Source organism: Mustela erminea, chromosome 4 (genome assembly GCF_009829155.1).
Source record: "Mustela erminea isolate mMusErm1 chromosome 4, mMusErm1.Pri, whole genome shotgun sequence".
Lineage (NCBI taxonomy): Eukaryota > Metazoa > Chordata > Mammalia > Carnivora > Mustelidae > Mustela > Mustela erminea.
The window spans coordinates 118,606,360-118,623,317 of NC_045617.1; the positions used below are offsets into that span (position 1 = coordinate 118,606,360).

At 58.2% G+C, this 16,958-nt stretch overlaps 1 protein-coding gene across 6 annotated transcripts in view; it reads left to right on the forward strand.

Annotated features, from left to right (window-relative positions):
- Positions 1–1,244: 1,244 nt before the first annotated feature.
- Positions 1,245–16,958, forward strand: part of GRM4 (glutamate metabotropic receptor 4) — a 117,386-nt gene continuing 101,672 nt past the window's right edge. For 2 of the 6 annotated variants that reach the window (XM_032340603.1, XM_032340597.1), the window contains exons 1-2: positions 1,774–2,552; positions 13,512–14,407. In XM_032340603.1, the coding sequence (XP_032196494.1) occupies positions 13,889–14,407 (519 nt within the window). In that variant the 5' untranslated portion in view covers positions 1,774–2,552; positions 13,512–13,888. Of the gene's footprint in view, positions 1,356–1,561; positions 1,583–1,773; positions 2,553–3,064; positions 3,234–4,831; positions 4,895–13,511; positions 14,408–16,958 lie in introns of those variants that run through there. The other 4 variants (XM_032340602.1, XM_032340600.1, XM_032340598.1 and 1 more) reach the window with 4 other exon arrangements.

Below are 16,958 nucleotides of genomic sequence, written 5' to 3' on the forward strand. Positions count from 1 at the left end.
CCCAGGCAGAATGAGTTAAAGCCTCCTGTCATCCTCTAGATGGGTGGCATCTTGCATCCCAGCCCTGCCCTCGGAAGTCAGCATCATGGTCCTTGTCCTCCGGGTGGGAAACGGAGGAACCCTGGGCCGGAGGACCTGGGCAGCCTGTGCCCAGGGACCAGGCCTCTCTGGGAATGACTCCAGTGTCCCAAAAGCCCAGAGCAGGTGTGCTTCTGGCTTGGCAGACCCCTGGATGGCAGAGCTTTCGTGGCCTTAACTTCAGTCTCTATAAAATGCACCAGGTTGAGGCGTGCGTGGCCGTGGGGTGCATGGCTCAAGGGTAGGACGGTGTCCAGTCATTTGTGGATTTCCAGGGCTGGGAATGGAGCAGGATCCCAGCCAGTGCTGGTTGCATTAAGAAAAGGCATGAATGAATGCATGCTCTAGATCCTTCCATCAGAGACTTCAGGCTGACTGGGTAAATGAGACGTGCATTTGGGACCATTATGTGTGTCGGCAAAGAGAACTCAGGCTTTGTCAACATTTATTCTTTCACCAAACATTCACTGAGCTCATACCATGGGCCAGGCAGGGTGCCGGGCACTGGAAGAACCGTGGTGAACAAGTTGCGGTTCTAGCCTGGCAGACTCTGGAATTCTGGAGGAGGGGGGTGTCTGAGGGGTTCTTCGGGAAGGGGCAGGGGTGTGGGATGAGGGGCATGGAGCCAGAGAGGGCAGGCTGGTAGGGGGAGGGTCATTCCTGCTATCCTCAGACTCCCCAGACTTTCCCTTGACCTATAAGGATGTTGTCTGTGGAAATTAGGGGTTGGGCTGTAAGAGGGGCTGAGTCCCCCCAGGTGGAGGCACATTTGAGAGCAGGGTGCCCCCTGCAGATCAGCCAGGAGGACTGAGGTGCTGATGGGGAGGAGGTCACTGCTGGCCACTCTCCCCCAGCTCCCTGGCACTGTGCTGAGCACCCTCCCTGGGACAAGGACAGTCACACGTCACAGCTCTAATTGAAGCCGCTTCTGCAGTCTGGGACGAGATGCTCTTGCAATCCTAAGAGGGCTGCATGGCTTCCTCCTTCTCTTCTTCCCCTGCCTGCCTCTGAGGCAGGCCCTCTCTTGGGATTTTTCACAGCAACCCCCACCCCCCGCCTCGGACTGCTGGGGCTCTGGCTTCTCCCTGACTGAGGGATTCTTTCCTTGGCTTGTGTTAGCCTGCCGCCAGGCCACCTGTTACACTTTGCAAACCAGTGCTGGAGGGAGACCAGCGGGCTGCGGACCATGGGCTGGGGGATCCCCTAGCTTAGTGGGGTTCTGGGGAGGAGGGGGCCTCAGCGGAAAGAAGCCCTCCTGACAGGCTGGGAGACTAGGGGTAAGTGGATTTGCCTCACTGGGCCTCAGTTTCCCCCCACGTGATAGGTGCGTGATAGGCTCGAACCAGGAGCGGTGGGGCGTGCAAATGAACACGCCACATGGGGGCACACGCAACGTGCATGCGGATGTGTGAGGAGAGGCCCTGCGGGTGGGGTTCTAGTGACGCACAGGGGTGGGGAGGAGCGCAACCCCTTTGCATCGCAGTGCTTTGCTGTACTTCCCAGGGTGTGTGTTTGAGACTGTGTTCCCTGACCCTCGACCTCTGGAGTTGGGAGGGCTCCCTACACATCCTCGGGTGGCCAAGTTGATTCCCGCCTGAGGGGGGGGCAAGGAAGGGGGCTTCCAGGAGAGGGCGCCGGTGGGGCGTGGTGGGAGGGGGAAAGACTGCGGGCGGGGTGTGGCGGGGTGGAGGGGCGCTTTGGGAGCTCCGGCCTTCCGGCGGTGGAGGTGCAGGGTCGGGAGGGGGGCTCCCAGGTGCTCTCTCTTTAAAAGGCCAGCGGAAGCGCCGCGCGCTTGGCCCGCACTCGCCGCGCAAACTTGCCGGGCTGGGTTCACGTCTTCCCGAGTGCGGCAGCGGCAGTGGGCGCCGGGGCTGATCGGCTGCGGTCCCCTCGCCCCCTCGTGCTCCCGGGCGCTCCCGCCCCCTCCCGCAGCCTCCCCTCTCCGCGTCTTCCTCGCTCCCCCTGTCTCTCGCTCGCTCTCCAGCGCGCTCTCTCGCTCGCTCTCATTTTTTCCTGCTGCTACTGCTGCTGCTGCTGCCGCGGCGCCGCCGGGCGCCCGCATCTCGGCCGGCCGCGCTCGCCGCTCGGCTCCCGTTCCACTCCCTTCCCCGCCCGGAGCCCCCGGCTGGACCCCGCTGCCCGGAGCCGCGTCGCCCGCTCCCTTCGGCTCGGACGCCGGGCTCGGCGGGGCCGGAGCAGGGCTGACTAGCCGGCTCGCTGTTGCCGGAGCAGCGGCAGAACGCCGCGCGCTTGGAGGCGGCTCCGGCCGGGCAGCAGCCAGCTCATCCCCGCTGCGTCCCGGACTCCGGGCGGCTCCGCGCCCGGCTCGGTCCGCAGCGTCAGCGCCGTCCGCCGCGGCCCGGGCTCCCGGCAGCGCTAGCAGCCAGCCGCCGCCGCCGCCGCCTCTCTGCGCCCCCGGGGCAGGCGGGAGCGCAACCGACCCCTCGCCCTGGCACAGACCTTGCCGGCGCGCGGTGAGTTGTAGCCCGCCGGGAACCGGCGGAGGGGACTGTGCCCTCCGGCCTCTGGGGCGCGGGCTGCGGCGGGGACATCGGGGCTCGGGGAGGTGGCCTCTGACTGGCTCCCGCGCTCAGGGTTGCCGGGAGGAGGGCTGGCGGATCCGAGCCCTCGGGGCTGGAGGGCGCGGAACCGAGGCTGGAAGGTCTCCCTTCGGGGCTGGGGCAGTGTCTCCGAATGCCCCCGAGAGAAGGAATGGGGCAGCGGCTTTTTTTCCCCTTTTTTTTCGGGCCTGGGGAAAAGTGTCTCTGTTTAGGAGGGTTATGTCAGGTTCTGCCGGATTGGGGGGGGGGGGTCGCGCCAGCTCTCAGGTGTGGACCGCGGCATTCGCGCGCCTCCTTTGCGCAGGGGTAGGGCAGGCGGGGGCACGCGGCGTTATTTGCACCCCTTCCCCGCCGTCTCCCGGCGGGAGGGCTGGCAGCGCCAGCCTCGCGCGCCTCGGCTTTTTTCCCTTGCACCGCGTCCCGCTCCTCCGGCCGCCCCAGCGCCACCTTCGCCACCGGCCGGCCCGGCAGCCGCTCGCTCGCGGCCGCGGCGGATTGGGACTGCGTTCTAGGGTCTGGGGTCTCCCCGCGGCTCCGGGACTTCAGGGTCAGGTGCTCCTGGGATACTCGGCACCGACCCTCTCTGGGACCCTGGTAAACCCGAGTCTCTACGAAGACGCCGGGCGGGTAGCCAGGCCGTGTGTGTGTGTGTTTGTGTGTGTGTGTGCGCGCGCGCGTTTGTGTGTGTGTGTTTGTGTGTGTATGTGTCTATTGGGGGGTCCCCTGCGGGGTCGGGCTTCCCCGGCGCCCAGGAACTGGCTGAGCCCCCTCCCCGCGCGGGGGCGGGGCTGCGAGGTGGAGGCCCGGCCTGAGAGCGGCGCCCCCGCACCCGGGCTGTCTGAGGCTGTTTGTGCTGAAATGGGGCGGCAGCAGCGGCGGCAGGGAGTCCTGAGGCCCAACGTACGAGCGCCCCCTGCCCCCAGGCCACGAGTGACACCCCCTCCTTCAGATTTAAGGTCCTTTTTGGAGGAGGCTCCCGGTTTCCGTACCCCTCTCGTCACCATGCCTGCCCCTGGGTGCGGGGAGAGCTGCTTTTTGGGACTGAGCTGGGCTTGGCGAGTGGGGTGCCCGAATCCACGTGTTTGTTGGAGCGGTAGTTAGTCTGTCTGACCCTCTGTCGTCTGTTGAAAGCTCTTGGTGGTAGGAGAGGGAGTACTCTGTGTGTGTGTGTGTGTGTGTATGTGTGTTCCCCTCGTAGTCTCCATTCTGGGGTGAGAGTGGGGGCCCAGGGCAGGCAGGGCCGCTAGCGGTCTCAGTCTTATACTGGGCATCCCCTTCCCACAGCCTGCTGGGCTTCACTCCCCCAGGGTGCGTGCTGGCTCTGCCCCACTTTCCCCCCTGAGATCCACAGGGGATGTGGGGTTTCTGGCCTGGGGTCTGAGTGCTGAGCTCTTCAGAGGCCAGTGCCTGGGTGGCTGGGAGAACTTCCACTAAAAGGTGAGGATCCGCGGGGAGCCTTTCCTGGTGACCTTTCCTGAGGTGGCAGGGAGGATTCCCGCAGAGGTGTCTGGGGGCTCCAGATGTGATCGCCTCCCCTGGGCAGGCTTTAGGGGACAGTGGTGAGGGCCCCTGAGGTGGACGTGTCTACAGTGGAGACTGGGGGTCAGAGCCCTTGTGCCTTCCCCAGGGCCCCGAGGAGGACCACTTGGAGGACCTCTTTAGGCTTTAGTCAGAGTCCTGTCCTTGGTGTGGTGGTGGGGTCTTTGGGGTTGGTACCCCTGAACCTCTGCTTAGCCTTGGAAGGGCGTGTCTGCCCACTTCTTCTCCCCCGCTGTCTTCATCTTCCTCCAACTTCTGTCTGTAAGCCATAAACTTTCCCCCACCTGTCACCACTTTCAACCTCTCAGAGACAAAAATACCAGAAAGTTATACCCCCTTGAGGTTCTAGTTACTGCAAGGGCTACCTCTCCACGGGACACCTACATTTAAGAGAGGCCCAGAGAGGGAGATGGCAATGCTGACCTACTGGTTGTGGGTCTCAGGAGAGAGATGTATGGGATGGGGGGCCGAGGGGGACAGGCAGCTGGCACAGAGAAGGGTCCTGAGCAGGCGGAGGGGGAGAAGGGGAGGCGGGGAGGCGGGAGCATGTCAGGAGTTGAGCAGCTTCCTCGGCCTCAGTGGCCTAGCGTAGGCCGCTCCTGTCTTCCCTCATCCCTCCTCCCCCACCCTGCGTCGGGGCGGCTTCATTCTGTTGGAGGCGTGACGTCCCCAGGAGGAGCGCCTAGCAGAGCACAGCAGCAGACAGGCAGCCTGAGGTAGGTGAGAGCACCAGCGAGAGCAAGTGAGCCAGAGAATGAGGGAGTGAGCATCTTGCTGGTGGGGGGGGGGGGTGGCCCAGGCGAGAAAGCTCTGAGGGGGGTCCCTAGCCCAGCTTCCTCGATGCTCAGCCACACCGGAACCCACCCTGCTGCTGGGTGTCAGCTGGCAGGAAAAGACGGGACCAGGACCCATGGGTTTCTGCCCTTTATAATTACAGCCAGTAGACACATCTTCTCCCCAGAAAAGCGCTCGGAGCTGGCAGCCCCTAATTACCACCCACCCCAAGACATCTGTCCACCCTGCTGTCCTCCTCTGCTTGGCCGAGAACTTAACTTTGCAGTGGGCAGGCCCCGCTGGCAGCCTGGGCAGCTGGGCCCCGCTGGCTGCTGGCTGGAAGGTTATCTCTCTTCTGCAGAGTGGAAGCTGCCTTTGCCACCCTGGAGAAGGCGTGGGGGGAGCTGGCATGGGGACTCGGGCCCTTGCTCAATGGGGCTGCCAGGTGAGCTGGCAGCTGGCTAGGCTGACCTGAGACAGGAGACCCAGGTGCTTGCTTCCCTTGAGGGGCAGCTCGGCCTGGAGTCAAGGACACTAACCTTCTGTGGCTCCCACCCAGCCTGGTGCCGGCTCCTGGAAAGGCCAAGGAGGGCTTGTTTTCATGTCAACTCTGCCCTAGTTAGCAGGGGACTATCAAAAATTAATTTAGAGATTTCACTGCCTTTGGCCCTTGTAGAGTGCAGGTTGCCTTTTCTCAGCTCCTGGGAACTCCTTCTTTCCTGACTGTCTACCATCTCTGGCCTCTCTCTGGCCTCTCACTCTGCCTCTCTACCAGGGTGCCCCTGCTGCCTCCCGGCCCAACTCCAGGCTCATAGCTTTGCAAGCCAGACAAGCTTCCTTAAGACACCCCCCCACCACCACCCCTTTCCCTGGCCCCGCACATGAGAAGGAGACAGATCAGCAGAACTTGCTGGGTTCAGCCCTGCCTGCCCTGCCTCCTAGCCCAAGGGCCTAAGAGAGCCTCTTCAGCCTCTCCGTTGTTTCTCTTGGCTCCTTGGAAAGATGAGCACCGCAAGGGTAGTAAAAATCACCCCTTAAATTAAAGCTGATGACTCCCGTCGAAATGTTTTATTATTAACCTCACCGTTTGGCGATCTCGTGGCAGCAGCGAGGCGTAAATATATGTGTACACACGTATATTAAATAAATTGGGGAATGCAGCGTGTAATGACATTATCTGGACCCCATTCAATTAAGGTAGATATTATCTGCTTTAATGGGTAAGTGCCGGCCCACAATGCCAGCCCATGCCGTTTTGGGCTGAGCCACGCTGACTAGCTGGTGTGGCGTTTCATGAAGCCTGCTTGTTTTGGACAAAGCTCTGGTTGTCCATTGGCTGTGATGCGGGGAGTCCCAGGAGAGCCGGGCCAGCTGCAGGTCCCAAGCTTGGTCCTGCCCTGTCCCCTACCCTTAGTCCTCCCTCCCCCCGCCCGCACCCCACAACGGGACAGGAACTAGCCCTCACACCTGTTTTCTGATGGGGGCTGTGCCTTCTAGTAAAAGCACTGTCATTGCTGTGGCTCACATCTTTTTTTTTTTTTTTAATTTAAGATTTTATTTATTTATTTATTAGAGAGAGAGAGAGAGAGAGATTACAAGCAGGCAGAGAGGCAAGCAGTGAGAAAGGGGGAAGCAGATTCCCTGTTGAGCAGGGAGCCCGATGTGGGGCTTGATCCCAGGACCCTGAGACCATGACCTGAGCCAAAGGCAGAGGCTTAACCCACTGAGCCACCCAGGTGCCCCTGTGGCTCACATCCTTACCAGGGATTTTAAAATTCCTTTTTTAAAAAGACTTTATTTATTTATTTACTACAGAGAGAGAGAGAGAGAGAGAGAGAGAGACAGTGTGTGAGAGAGAGCAGGGTTAGAGGGAGAGGGAGAAGCAGACTCTGCTGGGTTGGGAGCCTGACCTGGGACTTGATCCCAGGACTCCGGGATCATGACCTGAGCCTAAGGCAGAGGGTTAACTAACAAAGCCACCCAGGCGCCCCAGGTATTTTAGATCTTTGGAAACAAGACTAGGGACTTGACCTGGATTCTTAGGTTTTCAGTGAGTGATTACTTCTCAGGTGTCACGGTGCCTTCTCCCTGCCTGGCTGCAGTGTGGCCTAGGAATGGGAGTGTCACCCACAGCCACAGTCATGTTTGTGGCTGTGCCAGACAGTGGAGTCTGGGCTTTGACATGCTGCGCTAGTCTGGGCCATAGCCTTCCAAGGCAGTGCCGGATTTGGGGAAGCTCTGATTTAAGAAGGGGGGACAGGAAGAAGGAGGAGAGAGGAAGAAACCACATTAGCCCGGAAGCCCACAATAGCACCAGCTGCAAACAAAGATACTTGGCCACTTGGATTGTGCCAGAACACTGGGGAGGGTGGCGGTAGGTGGGGGTGGGGTGAGTTGGGGCAGGAAGGAGAGGCCCTGGGGTCTGCATGGGAGTGGGGGCTGGTAGGTGGAGGAGATTTGGGCTCTGGCTCTTGGGGAGGGGGAGGATCAGTGTTGGGCCTTTCATGGGCTGAACTGGCAGGGGTGGGGAGTGCCCAGAGCTGATGAGATGGGCTTGCTTTGCCCTCCAGTGTCTGTGAGCTGCTGTGGCCTTAGCAGGTGGCGGCTCTTGGAGTTTGTCGTGAATCCTTGCCTGTCACTGTGCTCCAAGCCCTCCAGTGGGCCCCCATTTCTCCAGCCACAGAGGTCTTGTTAGATTTGTACTTGATGCTCTCTCTGACCTCTCCTATTTCTCAGCCTTCCCACAGCCCTCCAGGTGCACTGGCTTCCTTGCTGGTCCTAGAACAATGAATGCTTAGCACAGCTCAGGGACTTTGCACTTGTTTCCCTCTCCCTGGGACACTTCTCCCCAGGAAAGGCTCACACCTTTTCTGTGTTTTGTTGTTCCTTCTATGCCACCTCCTCAGAGAAGCCATCCCTATCTTTTTCTGAAAAAGCACTAGGGTCTTGACATCTCTCCTTCCCCGCCTTAGGTTTCTTCCTAACCCCTTGATTCCCCAAAGCGCCGCACATCTTTGTGTGGTCTGTTTATCGCCTGTCCTGTGCCACCTCCCAGATTGACCCCACAGGGCAGGAGCTGGTGTCCATTGCTCCTAACTTCTAGTTTCCCAGTGCCCAGAGCAGAGCCGGCACACAGCAGGTGCTCACCACACATTCCAATGACACAGGTCAATAACCAGATTGCCAGATTGCCGTGGCAGATGAGATTGTATTCTATGCCTGACCACACAGGGGGGTTGTAAGAATTTGGTGCCGGGTCCAAGACCTACTCTGCGGATGGGGAATGCTGCTGCAGATTCTGCTCTGGGATCCCCCTTGGCTGCCGGCTGACTCTGGGCATGGACCTGCCCGTGTCTTGTTGTTTATTGAGAATTTTCTGTGTTCTGAGCCTTGGGCTAGGCACAGGGGATACAGAGATGAGAGTGGTTCATGCAGGCCCTTAAAATCTTCCAGGCTCATCCTTGCCAAATAGCAACAGAGAGAGAGACATGCATGTGTGAGGAGGAATCAGGAACTGGGATAATCCAGGCAGGCTTCTTAGAGGAGGAAGAGTCCAGTGGCTACCTGAAGGATGAGAGTCACAGGTAGGAGGCTATAGGGAATCATGGAGTGGGGAAAGCACAGCCATGGATCTGAAGTTTTCTTTTTAGTTTCTATGGGCATTAAGCTGAGGAATGATATCCTCATCTCTCCTCTCCTCTGGCCATTTCCTTCCGTCCACGTACATGGCAGTGTCCACCTCATGCCCAGCACAGAACCAGTCACTTCGGAATCGGGCCCTTGCTGTTCCGGGGAATGGGGAAGTGATGACTTGAGAAGCGAGATCTGGGATTTCTGCCCTTGGGAGGGTTCCTGATGCAGGCTGGAGAGCTGGAGCTGTTTGGAGCTGGGAAGAGAAGGGGGTATGGAGCCCAGACCCCCACTGTGGCTTCTTCCTGATTTTCAGACCTGGCCTGGCTAGCCTGGGGAGTGCCTCAGGCCTGGAACTGGGCTGCTGTTCCTGTTACATTAATGCCCTGAGAGAGAGGGTGGGAAGAGCTTAGAATCCTTCATAACATCACATCATTCATTCACGTCCACAGTTCCTGGCACTGTGCCAGGCTGGGAAGCAGACAGCAAGTGGAGTACGACATGATCCAACCTGGGCTGCTGGGGTTTGAGGGAACTAATTGGCCACACCCCCATGGACTTGGAGTCACACTGGTGGAGATCAAACTATGGGCCTTGTTGCTGGTGGAGCAAGGTAGGGTGCTGCTCCCTGGGTCTACCCCTGTCCATCTGGGAGGAGACTGTCCAGCAGAGCACACCAGTGTGGGGTCCCACAGGGGGTTAGGAGAGCAGGGGCCGCAGAGGTGGCGTGCAGGCCCGTGTCTCAGGTCCCCATGGGCTCCTGTGGGCACAGGAGACCTCCAGTTCTCTCTCGATATTCCCATTGGGGAGCGAAGCTGCCAGCCCCACTTGGGGAAGTGTGAGATGTGGGCGATGAGGCATCTAAACAGCTCAGGAGATTCCAAACAGACTCCACTCATCCATCCGTGATGCCTAGCTTTTCTGAGCACCAGGGCTGGGCCACAAGAGAGGCAAAGGTGAAGAGGGAGGATTCAAGTGGAAAAGTTGAGGGGAGGGAGGAGGCCTGACTCAAGAGAGGCAGCGGCTGGGGTGGGGGGAGTTCTGGGAGGTGGGGCGGGTGGAAGAGCCCAGAACTTGAGAGGCTGAGAGCAGGAGCCAGCAGCTCTGCCAGCAGCCCCCAGCCCCAGCCCCCATCCCAGGGAGTGGAGAGCAGGGTCATTCCCTCTGACTCTGGCCTTGACTTTGGGCTTGGGGAGAATTCTCTTTCCTTAGCTTTGGGAGAATCAAAAGCAGCTTAGTGGAAAATAAGTCAGACCTTAGGAAATCACAGTGGCTCTCTGTGGATCGGGTTGTTGTTTTATGGTTTGTGGTTCCTCCTGGCCCGGGCCCTGGTTGTGGAGGGAAGGGTTTAGGTTAGATGTGAGGAAGCACAGGATCCAGCTCCTTAGGGCGTGGAAGGGGTCACCGAAGCAGGTTGGGGGAGTTCCTCCCTGCGGGCCTGCAGATATCAGAGATGCCCTCAGATAGTGTGGTGCCTGGGCTGTGGGGGGAGGGTAGATGACAGCCATCGCCTTCTCACACCCCCTTTCACTGAAGAGGATGTTCTGAGAAATGCTGTTGTATGTGGAGATGACCACGTGCTCCTCCCTCTTCTCCTCTTCCTGCCCTGCTTGTCTGGAGCCAAAGATCTGGCCCTGGGTAGAGGGGAGAGGAATATAGGGGTTGAGGAGAGAGGTGGGGATGGAGAGAGAAAGGACAGAATGAGAGACCCCCTGGAGGTGGGTGGCAGGCACCTGTTTAGACCCCCTGCCTTCCCGGTGACTTCATCTGGGGAGGGATATGTCCCCCTCCACCAACCCCCCCGAACGTCTGAGGTGTCTGAGGTTGGAGGGCTGTCTGAGAACTCCGTCCCCCTGCCCTAAGATCGAGATAGCCCTGTGGCATCTGGAAGCATGGCCTCGGCTGTCCCTGCCCCACCCCCAGCCTCTGCTCTTGGTGGCTCCTTTCAGTCCGAGTATTTTTACTTTTCCCTTGTTCCTGCTACAGGATCAAAGGAAGGAGGGGAGGCTAAAAGAGGCGGTGGTTTGCCCAAGCTCTTTGGAGATGGTCAGAAAAGGCAGGCCTGGCAGGACCGAGGGATGGAGTGGGGCCCAGGGCTGCTGGCGGGGGGAGCCTGTGAGCCGGCTCTGCAGCCTGGCGCTGGGCCTGGGGCCTTGGGGTCTTGATTCTAATTCTGCGGGTGTTTGCTTTTCTTCTTACTGAGGCCTCCTTGCTCTGTGTAGCCTCTGCCTCTCTCCATTGTGTGTGTGTGTGTATGGTACATGTGTCTTGTGTAGTAGGTGTGGGATATGTGTGTGCATATGGTGTGTGTGGTGTGTATATGTTTCTGAATGGTGTGTGGTGTGTGTGTGTGTATGTGTGCGTGTGTGTGTGTGTGTGGTGTGTGTACCCGTGCCTCCATGCGCAGGTTGCTTGGCCTGGGGAGAGGCTCAAGTTTCTAGGAGAAGCCGGTTTCGAGCCCTCACGAAGAGCCTGGAAGCCCGGGAGGACGGACAGTCAGAAGCGGCTGTCTGTCAGTCTCCCAGCCGGCCTCTGCCCTACTGTGGCCTCGGCACCCGGCCACATCACGACAGTGATGCCGACCATCCCACCAGTTTTAATCCAGGCCACCCAAGCCTGGACCTGCAGGGGACTCGAGGAGGCCTCTGGGCTGGCACGGTGGGGCGGGGGGCTGCGAGGGGTCTGTGTGGCGCCGTGTGCCTGGGGTGGAGGTCACTGTGTGAGTGTGGGCTCATCTGTGCGGGAGGGATGACGCCAGCCAGCTCCTGACAACGTAAACCAAGCACTTAGTCTGGGGCCCAGCTCAGCACACGGCCTTGTCATTGCTCCACGGGCCCTCCAGCCTTTGGACAGGACAGCACTGCCTTGTGCAGGCTGACCCACCCGTGGTACTCCTTCCCTCCCCTGTGATAGCTGAGAATGTGCCCCTGCAGGGGCAGTATGCCCCCCAGGCCGCCTCCTCCTCCAGCCCTTCCGTCTCAGAGATTTGGGACCCAAAGCCTCTCCAGGGGACGGCAGGGCGGGTGCAGGACTGGGGGAGTTGTCCGAGGCTCCTCCTGTCTGAGGATCCTCCTGTCTGAATTACGGGGCCCTGGCATCATTGGCGAGTCCCCCAGAGCCCCTCACTCCCTACAGCCCCTGGGGGAAGCGATCTGATAAGCTCATGCACAGGGAGGTGGGGTTGGAGATGATCCAATCAGGGGTCTCCCTCCCTCCCAGCATCTTAAAGGCTCTTACTCTCAGCCTTCTCCTTAGCCCTTCCGCCAGTGCTGGGTCACTGGTTCCTGGCTTCATGAGCTAACGTGGTATTAGGAAGCTTTCCTGCAGGCTGCCCCAGGTCTCTCCCCGAGTCTTGCCCCATCTTGACTTGCTCTGTGCCTTTGGGAGGGATATGGGAGGCCTCCGGACTTCTGGTTCCCCTGCAAAATGGGCTGCAGGGAAATTAGTAGCTGTGTTCTTGGCCTCTGAGGAGCTAACAGGTGAGGGAGCATTTTGATGAGGGGTCAGATGTGAGGTGAGGTTTGAGAAGGTGTTTGCCAGAGAAGTCCGGGAGTTGAGGCCTAGACTCGGGTGCTGTACCCTCTTCCCTCTCCTTTCCCCAGAACTGCAGTAGTCAGGGCCTCTGGGGGGTGGATTACAAGTTGGGGACCAGTAGCTCCAACACCCCTGCTTGGCTGGATGCAGGCACCACATCTCTAGGAACCCCACTCCCCAATCCAAATGCAAACCTTTCTTCTAAATAGCTTGGGAAACTGAGGCATAGCATGTGCACATGACTTGCTGGTCTTCCTTTGACAAGCCCATCGGGAGGGGAGCCTGGGAGTCAGCGCCCCAACCAGTCCCTGACTCAGCTGCTAGCTTTTCTCCTTGTGGCCTCCTAAGTTGAGGGGAGGGAGGTTGCTGGCTTTGAGCAGGAGGCTGGGGCAAGGGAAGGAACCCCAGGGGAAATTAGCCCAAATTAGCAGTGAGAATGAGGAAGAGCTGGTGTTCTCTCCTCTACCCTTGCAGATAAATATTTAATCATAACAACAATAATAATGACAATGATCCTAATAATGTACAGTAGCTTGGGCTGTAACCTGAGCCCCACTCTCAGAGGGAGGAAGTCGGGGAGAGAGGAGGAGCAGTGGAGAAATTGAGAGATAAATACTTTGAGAAAGATGGTGGGGAGGGAGGCTAAGCAAATGAAAAGGAGGCTTGTCTTCTTGGGCTTGGAGCCCCCTGAGGTTACCCTCCTCACCCTGGGGTGGCTGGCAGCTGGGGTGGAAATGTGAAATTTGCATTTCCCGATTAAGGAGGAGGATTCTGAACCCGGACAGCCCCAGCTGGTACCTGGTCTTCAGAGTGAGCAGATGCCAGCCTGGTTTCTTATGTGCAGGCTTTCTTTATCCCTGGGTCCCCAAGGAACCTAAGAATCTCTGGTCCCAGAGCTGGCAGCTGGGGAACTGGGTTCTGCATGATGTTTTGCTTCTCACTACCTGTGTGACTTGGGCAAAATGCTCCCCTGCTCTGGGCCTCAGTTTCCTCATCTCTAAAATGGGGTCGGATACTATGGAACTGGTTTCTTGCTACTCCGTCATGTGGTGAGAAGTGTTGAGGAAGGCGAGGAAGACCCCTCTTCCTCCCAAGTCAGTTCCAGGCTGATCCTGGGGTGTGTGCTATCTGATGCCCAGGTTTCTGATGGCAGTGGGTACAGACCTTGTGAAATCTTCAAACATGACCTAATTTCTGCCTCAGGCTCTCCCACTTGAACCAAAGTTGAGCAGCAGCTGGGAGAAAACCAAGTTCAGATTTGTGGAGCCTGTAGCCATAACCCCCGGCATCTCCTTCTCTCAGGCTCCTGATGAGAGATCAGAATAGCTAATGTCTTCTTTGGGCTTCTGTTTGATTCTCTCTTTCTCTTTTTCTCTCTCTCTCTTTCCCTTCTAGGGTTGGTAGGAGGAGAGCATTGGAGCTGTTTTCTCCTTGATGCCAAGATATGTCAAACTAGGAGCATTCTCTTTTCACACTCATCCGTCAAGAACAGACCTGCAGGACGTGGGGACCAAGACTAGAGCTTTGCTTCTCCCTGGCCACTCCTGGCTGCCTGGGGGCATGGCCCGTGACGGCAACTGAGCACTGCCTGAGTGGCAAGGAGCACCAGCATGGGTTACCTGGTTGGCCGCCCTCAGCACCCCCGCTGCTGAAGCTGCCCCGGAGAGACTTTTGGGGGCTGCCCCACCCATGCTGCTCCAGGCTGTGGGCCCAGGGGCCTGCCAAGGCTAGGAGTGGGGCCTGCCATTCATGGGTCTCTAGGGATTTCCGAGATGCCTGGGAAGACAGGCTGGGGCTGGTGGTGGGCCCGGCTGCCTCTTTGCCTGCTCCTTAGCCTTTATGGCCCCTGGGTGCCTTCCTCCCTGGGGAAGCCCAAGGGCCACCCCCACATGAATTCCATCCGCATAGATGGGGACATCACACTGGGAGGCCTGTTCCCGGTACACGGCCGGGGCTCGGAGGGCAAGGCCTGCGGGGAACTTAAGAAGGAGAAAGGCATCCACCGACTGGAGGCCATGCTGTTTGCCCTGGATCGCATCAACAATGACCCGGACCTGCTGCCCAACATCACGCTGGGCGCCCGCATTCTGGACACCTGCTCGAGGGACACCCATGCCCTCGAGCAGTCACTGACCTTTGTGCAGGCGCTCATCGAGAAGGATGGCACGGAGGTCCGCTGTGGCAGTGGCGGCCCACCCATCATCACCAAACCTGAACGTGTGGTGGGCGTCATTGGTGCTTCCGGGAGCTCGGTCTCCATCATGGTGGCCAACATCCTTCGCCTCTTCAAGGTTAGTGCCTGGCTGGTTGGCCCCAGAGCTGGTCTTCCACCGGCAGCCCAAGTCCTCCACACCCAGGATGCGGGGCCTGGCTAATTTCTTTCTCCTTTTTCCTCCTGGACTCTGAGGAAAAGAGTTACTGATTTTTTTCCTCCCTTGGGAGCAGTATCTGAGAATCTGTGGTCAGAGCTTAGGGAGGGACCCCCTTCTATGGTGCTGACCGTGGTGCTGAAACGCTGCATGGACCTCCTTGATCAACTCAGCTCCTCTGTGGGGAATTCTGAACCAAGAGAGGAAAAGGAAGTGCTGGTGAACAACAGAAGGGAGGAGGAGATAGGTGGACAGACATATAAAAAGAGACAGACAGATGGATATGTAGAAAGACGGGTAGACAGAAAGGGAAACAGGGTCAGAGAGATAGATAGGCCGAATGGAAATACAAATGTTGGAGATTGCCAGAGACATAAAGCAAGACTTTTGTTTTGATGTTGTTTTCAAATAATTGCGATTCCCAAGAAAGATATGTTTTTCTTCTGGTAGTTGAGAAAGCCCAGTGTGGCCCTCCCACTCCATCCCAAGATTATGGTTATAAAATGTGTCTTGATTTTTTGGAGGGAGCATTGGGCTATGGCACCTGCAGAGGATGGATGAGGACAGGGAAAGGGCCGGGCAGGAACAGGCAGTCTCTGGTTCTCTTCTTGCTCCCCGCACGGAGCCAAGCTTCCCTTGCTCATTTCCTTCCTTCTGCCCTTCTTTCTTGCACACCTTTCTCCCTTTCCTTCTGGAATCCTTCCCTGCCCCCTTCCTGCTACCTCCCTTCCTCTCTTCCTGGGGCAAGAGCTGCTGATTTGCAATTCAATTGGAGCCAAGTGCTTCGCTAAGCTGCTAAAACAACCGAAAGCTACCGGGTAGAGAGAAAAACATTACAAGCATTTTACCAATAATTATGAGCCGCTCTTCTCTTGGAGCCTGCCTTGTTTGCTCTGTGTGTTTGTGTGTGCATGTGCTCGTGTGCGTGTGTGTGTTTAAGGGGTGGGGGGGGGGCTGAGGGGGGGAGAGAGAGAGAGAGAGAGGAGAATATGCTGGAGGAGGAGGAAGGAATGCACTGAGGGAGCCGCTGCGTCCCTCCTTCACCCGGTGTCTGGTTCTCAACCTCTGGAGATGTCCCTTTCCCTCCTCAGAGTCTTCCGAGTTAGGCTTAGTGGGCTGTCTGGGGCCATGCTGAGTGGAAGTATTATGGCTGGAACTCTCCCACCTGCAGCCTTTCTGGAGCCTGTTTGTCCAGTCCCATGATATGCAGTATTTGGCGGGCATTTCTAGGGGCCTTGGTAGAAGCGGGGATGAATGGTGTAGAAGGCCGCCATGTTGTGCAGGGGAGTGGAGGTGGATGGGAAAGAAAGGGGGCTAGAGTTGTCCTGTCACCGTGTGGGGTGGGGGTTGGGACTTTGCGGGGGGGGGGCGGTCATGTGCCCTGTGGTCCTCACTTATGTGCCTTCTCCCTGGAGTGTAGGTTTTATGCGATGATCCAGATGGAAACACTATTTTAATTTTCAGGCAAATGGATGTATTATGAAGAATGCCAAATTAAGACAAAACAGAAAGCTTGAAGGAAACCTTGCCCTTGCCATAGACAATTGGAACAACCCCTAGGGGGGCTGGGCTGCCAGAGGTCATTCCTCCTAGCTTGTTTGGGAATAGGTAGCCTGGTCCCGTTCTCCCACCTGCCCTGATTTGGACCGAGGAGTAGAGACCCAGAAGGGAGGAGGAAGCAGGGCTCAGCTGCCCTGGCCAGGGCTTGGCGGTGGCTTGGGCTAGCTGAGTCATTCATTGCTCCAGCCCGCCTGTCCCAGGCCTGAGAGGAGAGGCCACCTGGGGCCATCAGCAGAGGCGATGAGCCCCAGACTCCTTGTCAGCTTGTTTGGGTGGGGCCTAGACCCCAGCCTTGGAGAAGGCCAAGACTCCAGGTAGGGCTGCTGCAGTTTCCTTAGTGGAGCTTTTTATGAAACCCTTTTGGTGACTCTGGGTGTTTCAGAAGACAGCCTGATGGTGCCCTCATGGCTGTGGCCTCAGTGAGTGCTGCCCTGCCATCATCTCCCAGGCGAGAGGCAGTGCCCACTTCATAGGGAGGTGGGGAGCCTCAGAGGAGTGGAGAGGTGTTGTGACACAGGGTAGAGGCTCCTAGCAGGGTATCTGTGAGTGTTAAGGCATGAAGCATGTTCTTGGAAACATGGATATTTTGGGATGAGGCATCCAGTGACACCACATGGAACTAGAGTTGTCCTGTCACCTGTGAGAAGTCACAGTGTGACCTCTGTGCTAGTACCTCTCTGGCTGGGGAAAGGTCTCTGGGGGGTGAGGGTGTCTCACCAGCCTAGGGGTCCCCAGACGTTCCTTTTTCTCTGCGCATCTGGTCACCTAGGAACATGGCCGAGGCCTTGGTTTCATCTGTGCCTATTTGGACTGCAGAGAATTGAGTGGGTTGGGGCCGAGGGTCAAGAGTCTCTGCACGGAAAGCCAGATGGGCCTGGGACGTTGAGGCCTGAGGAGAGAAGGGATGGGGGGC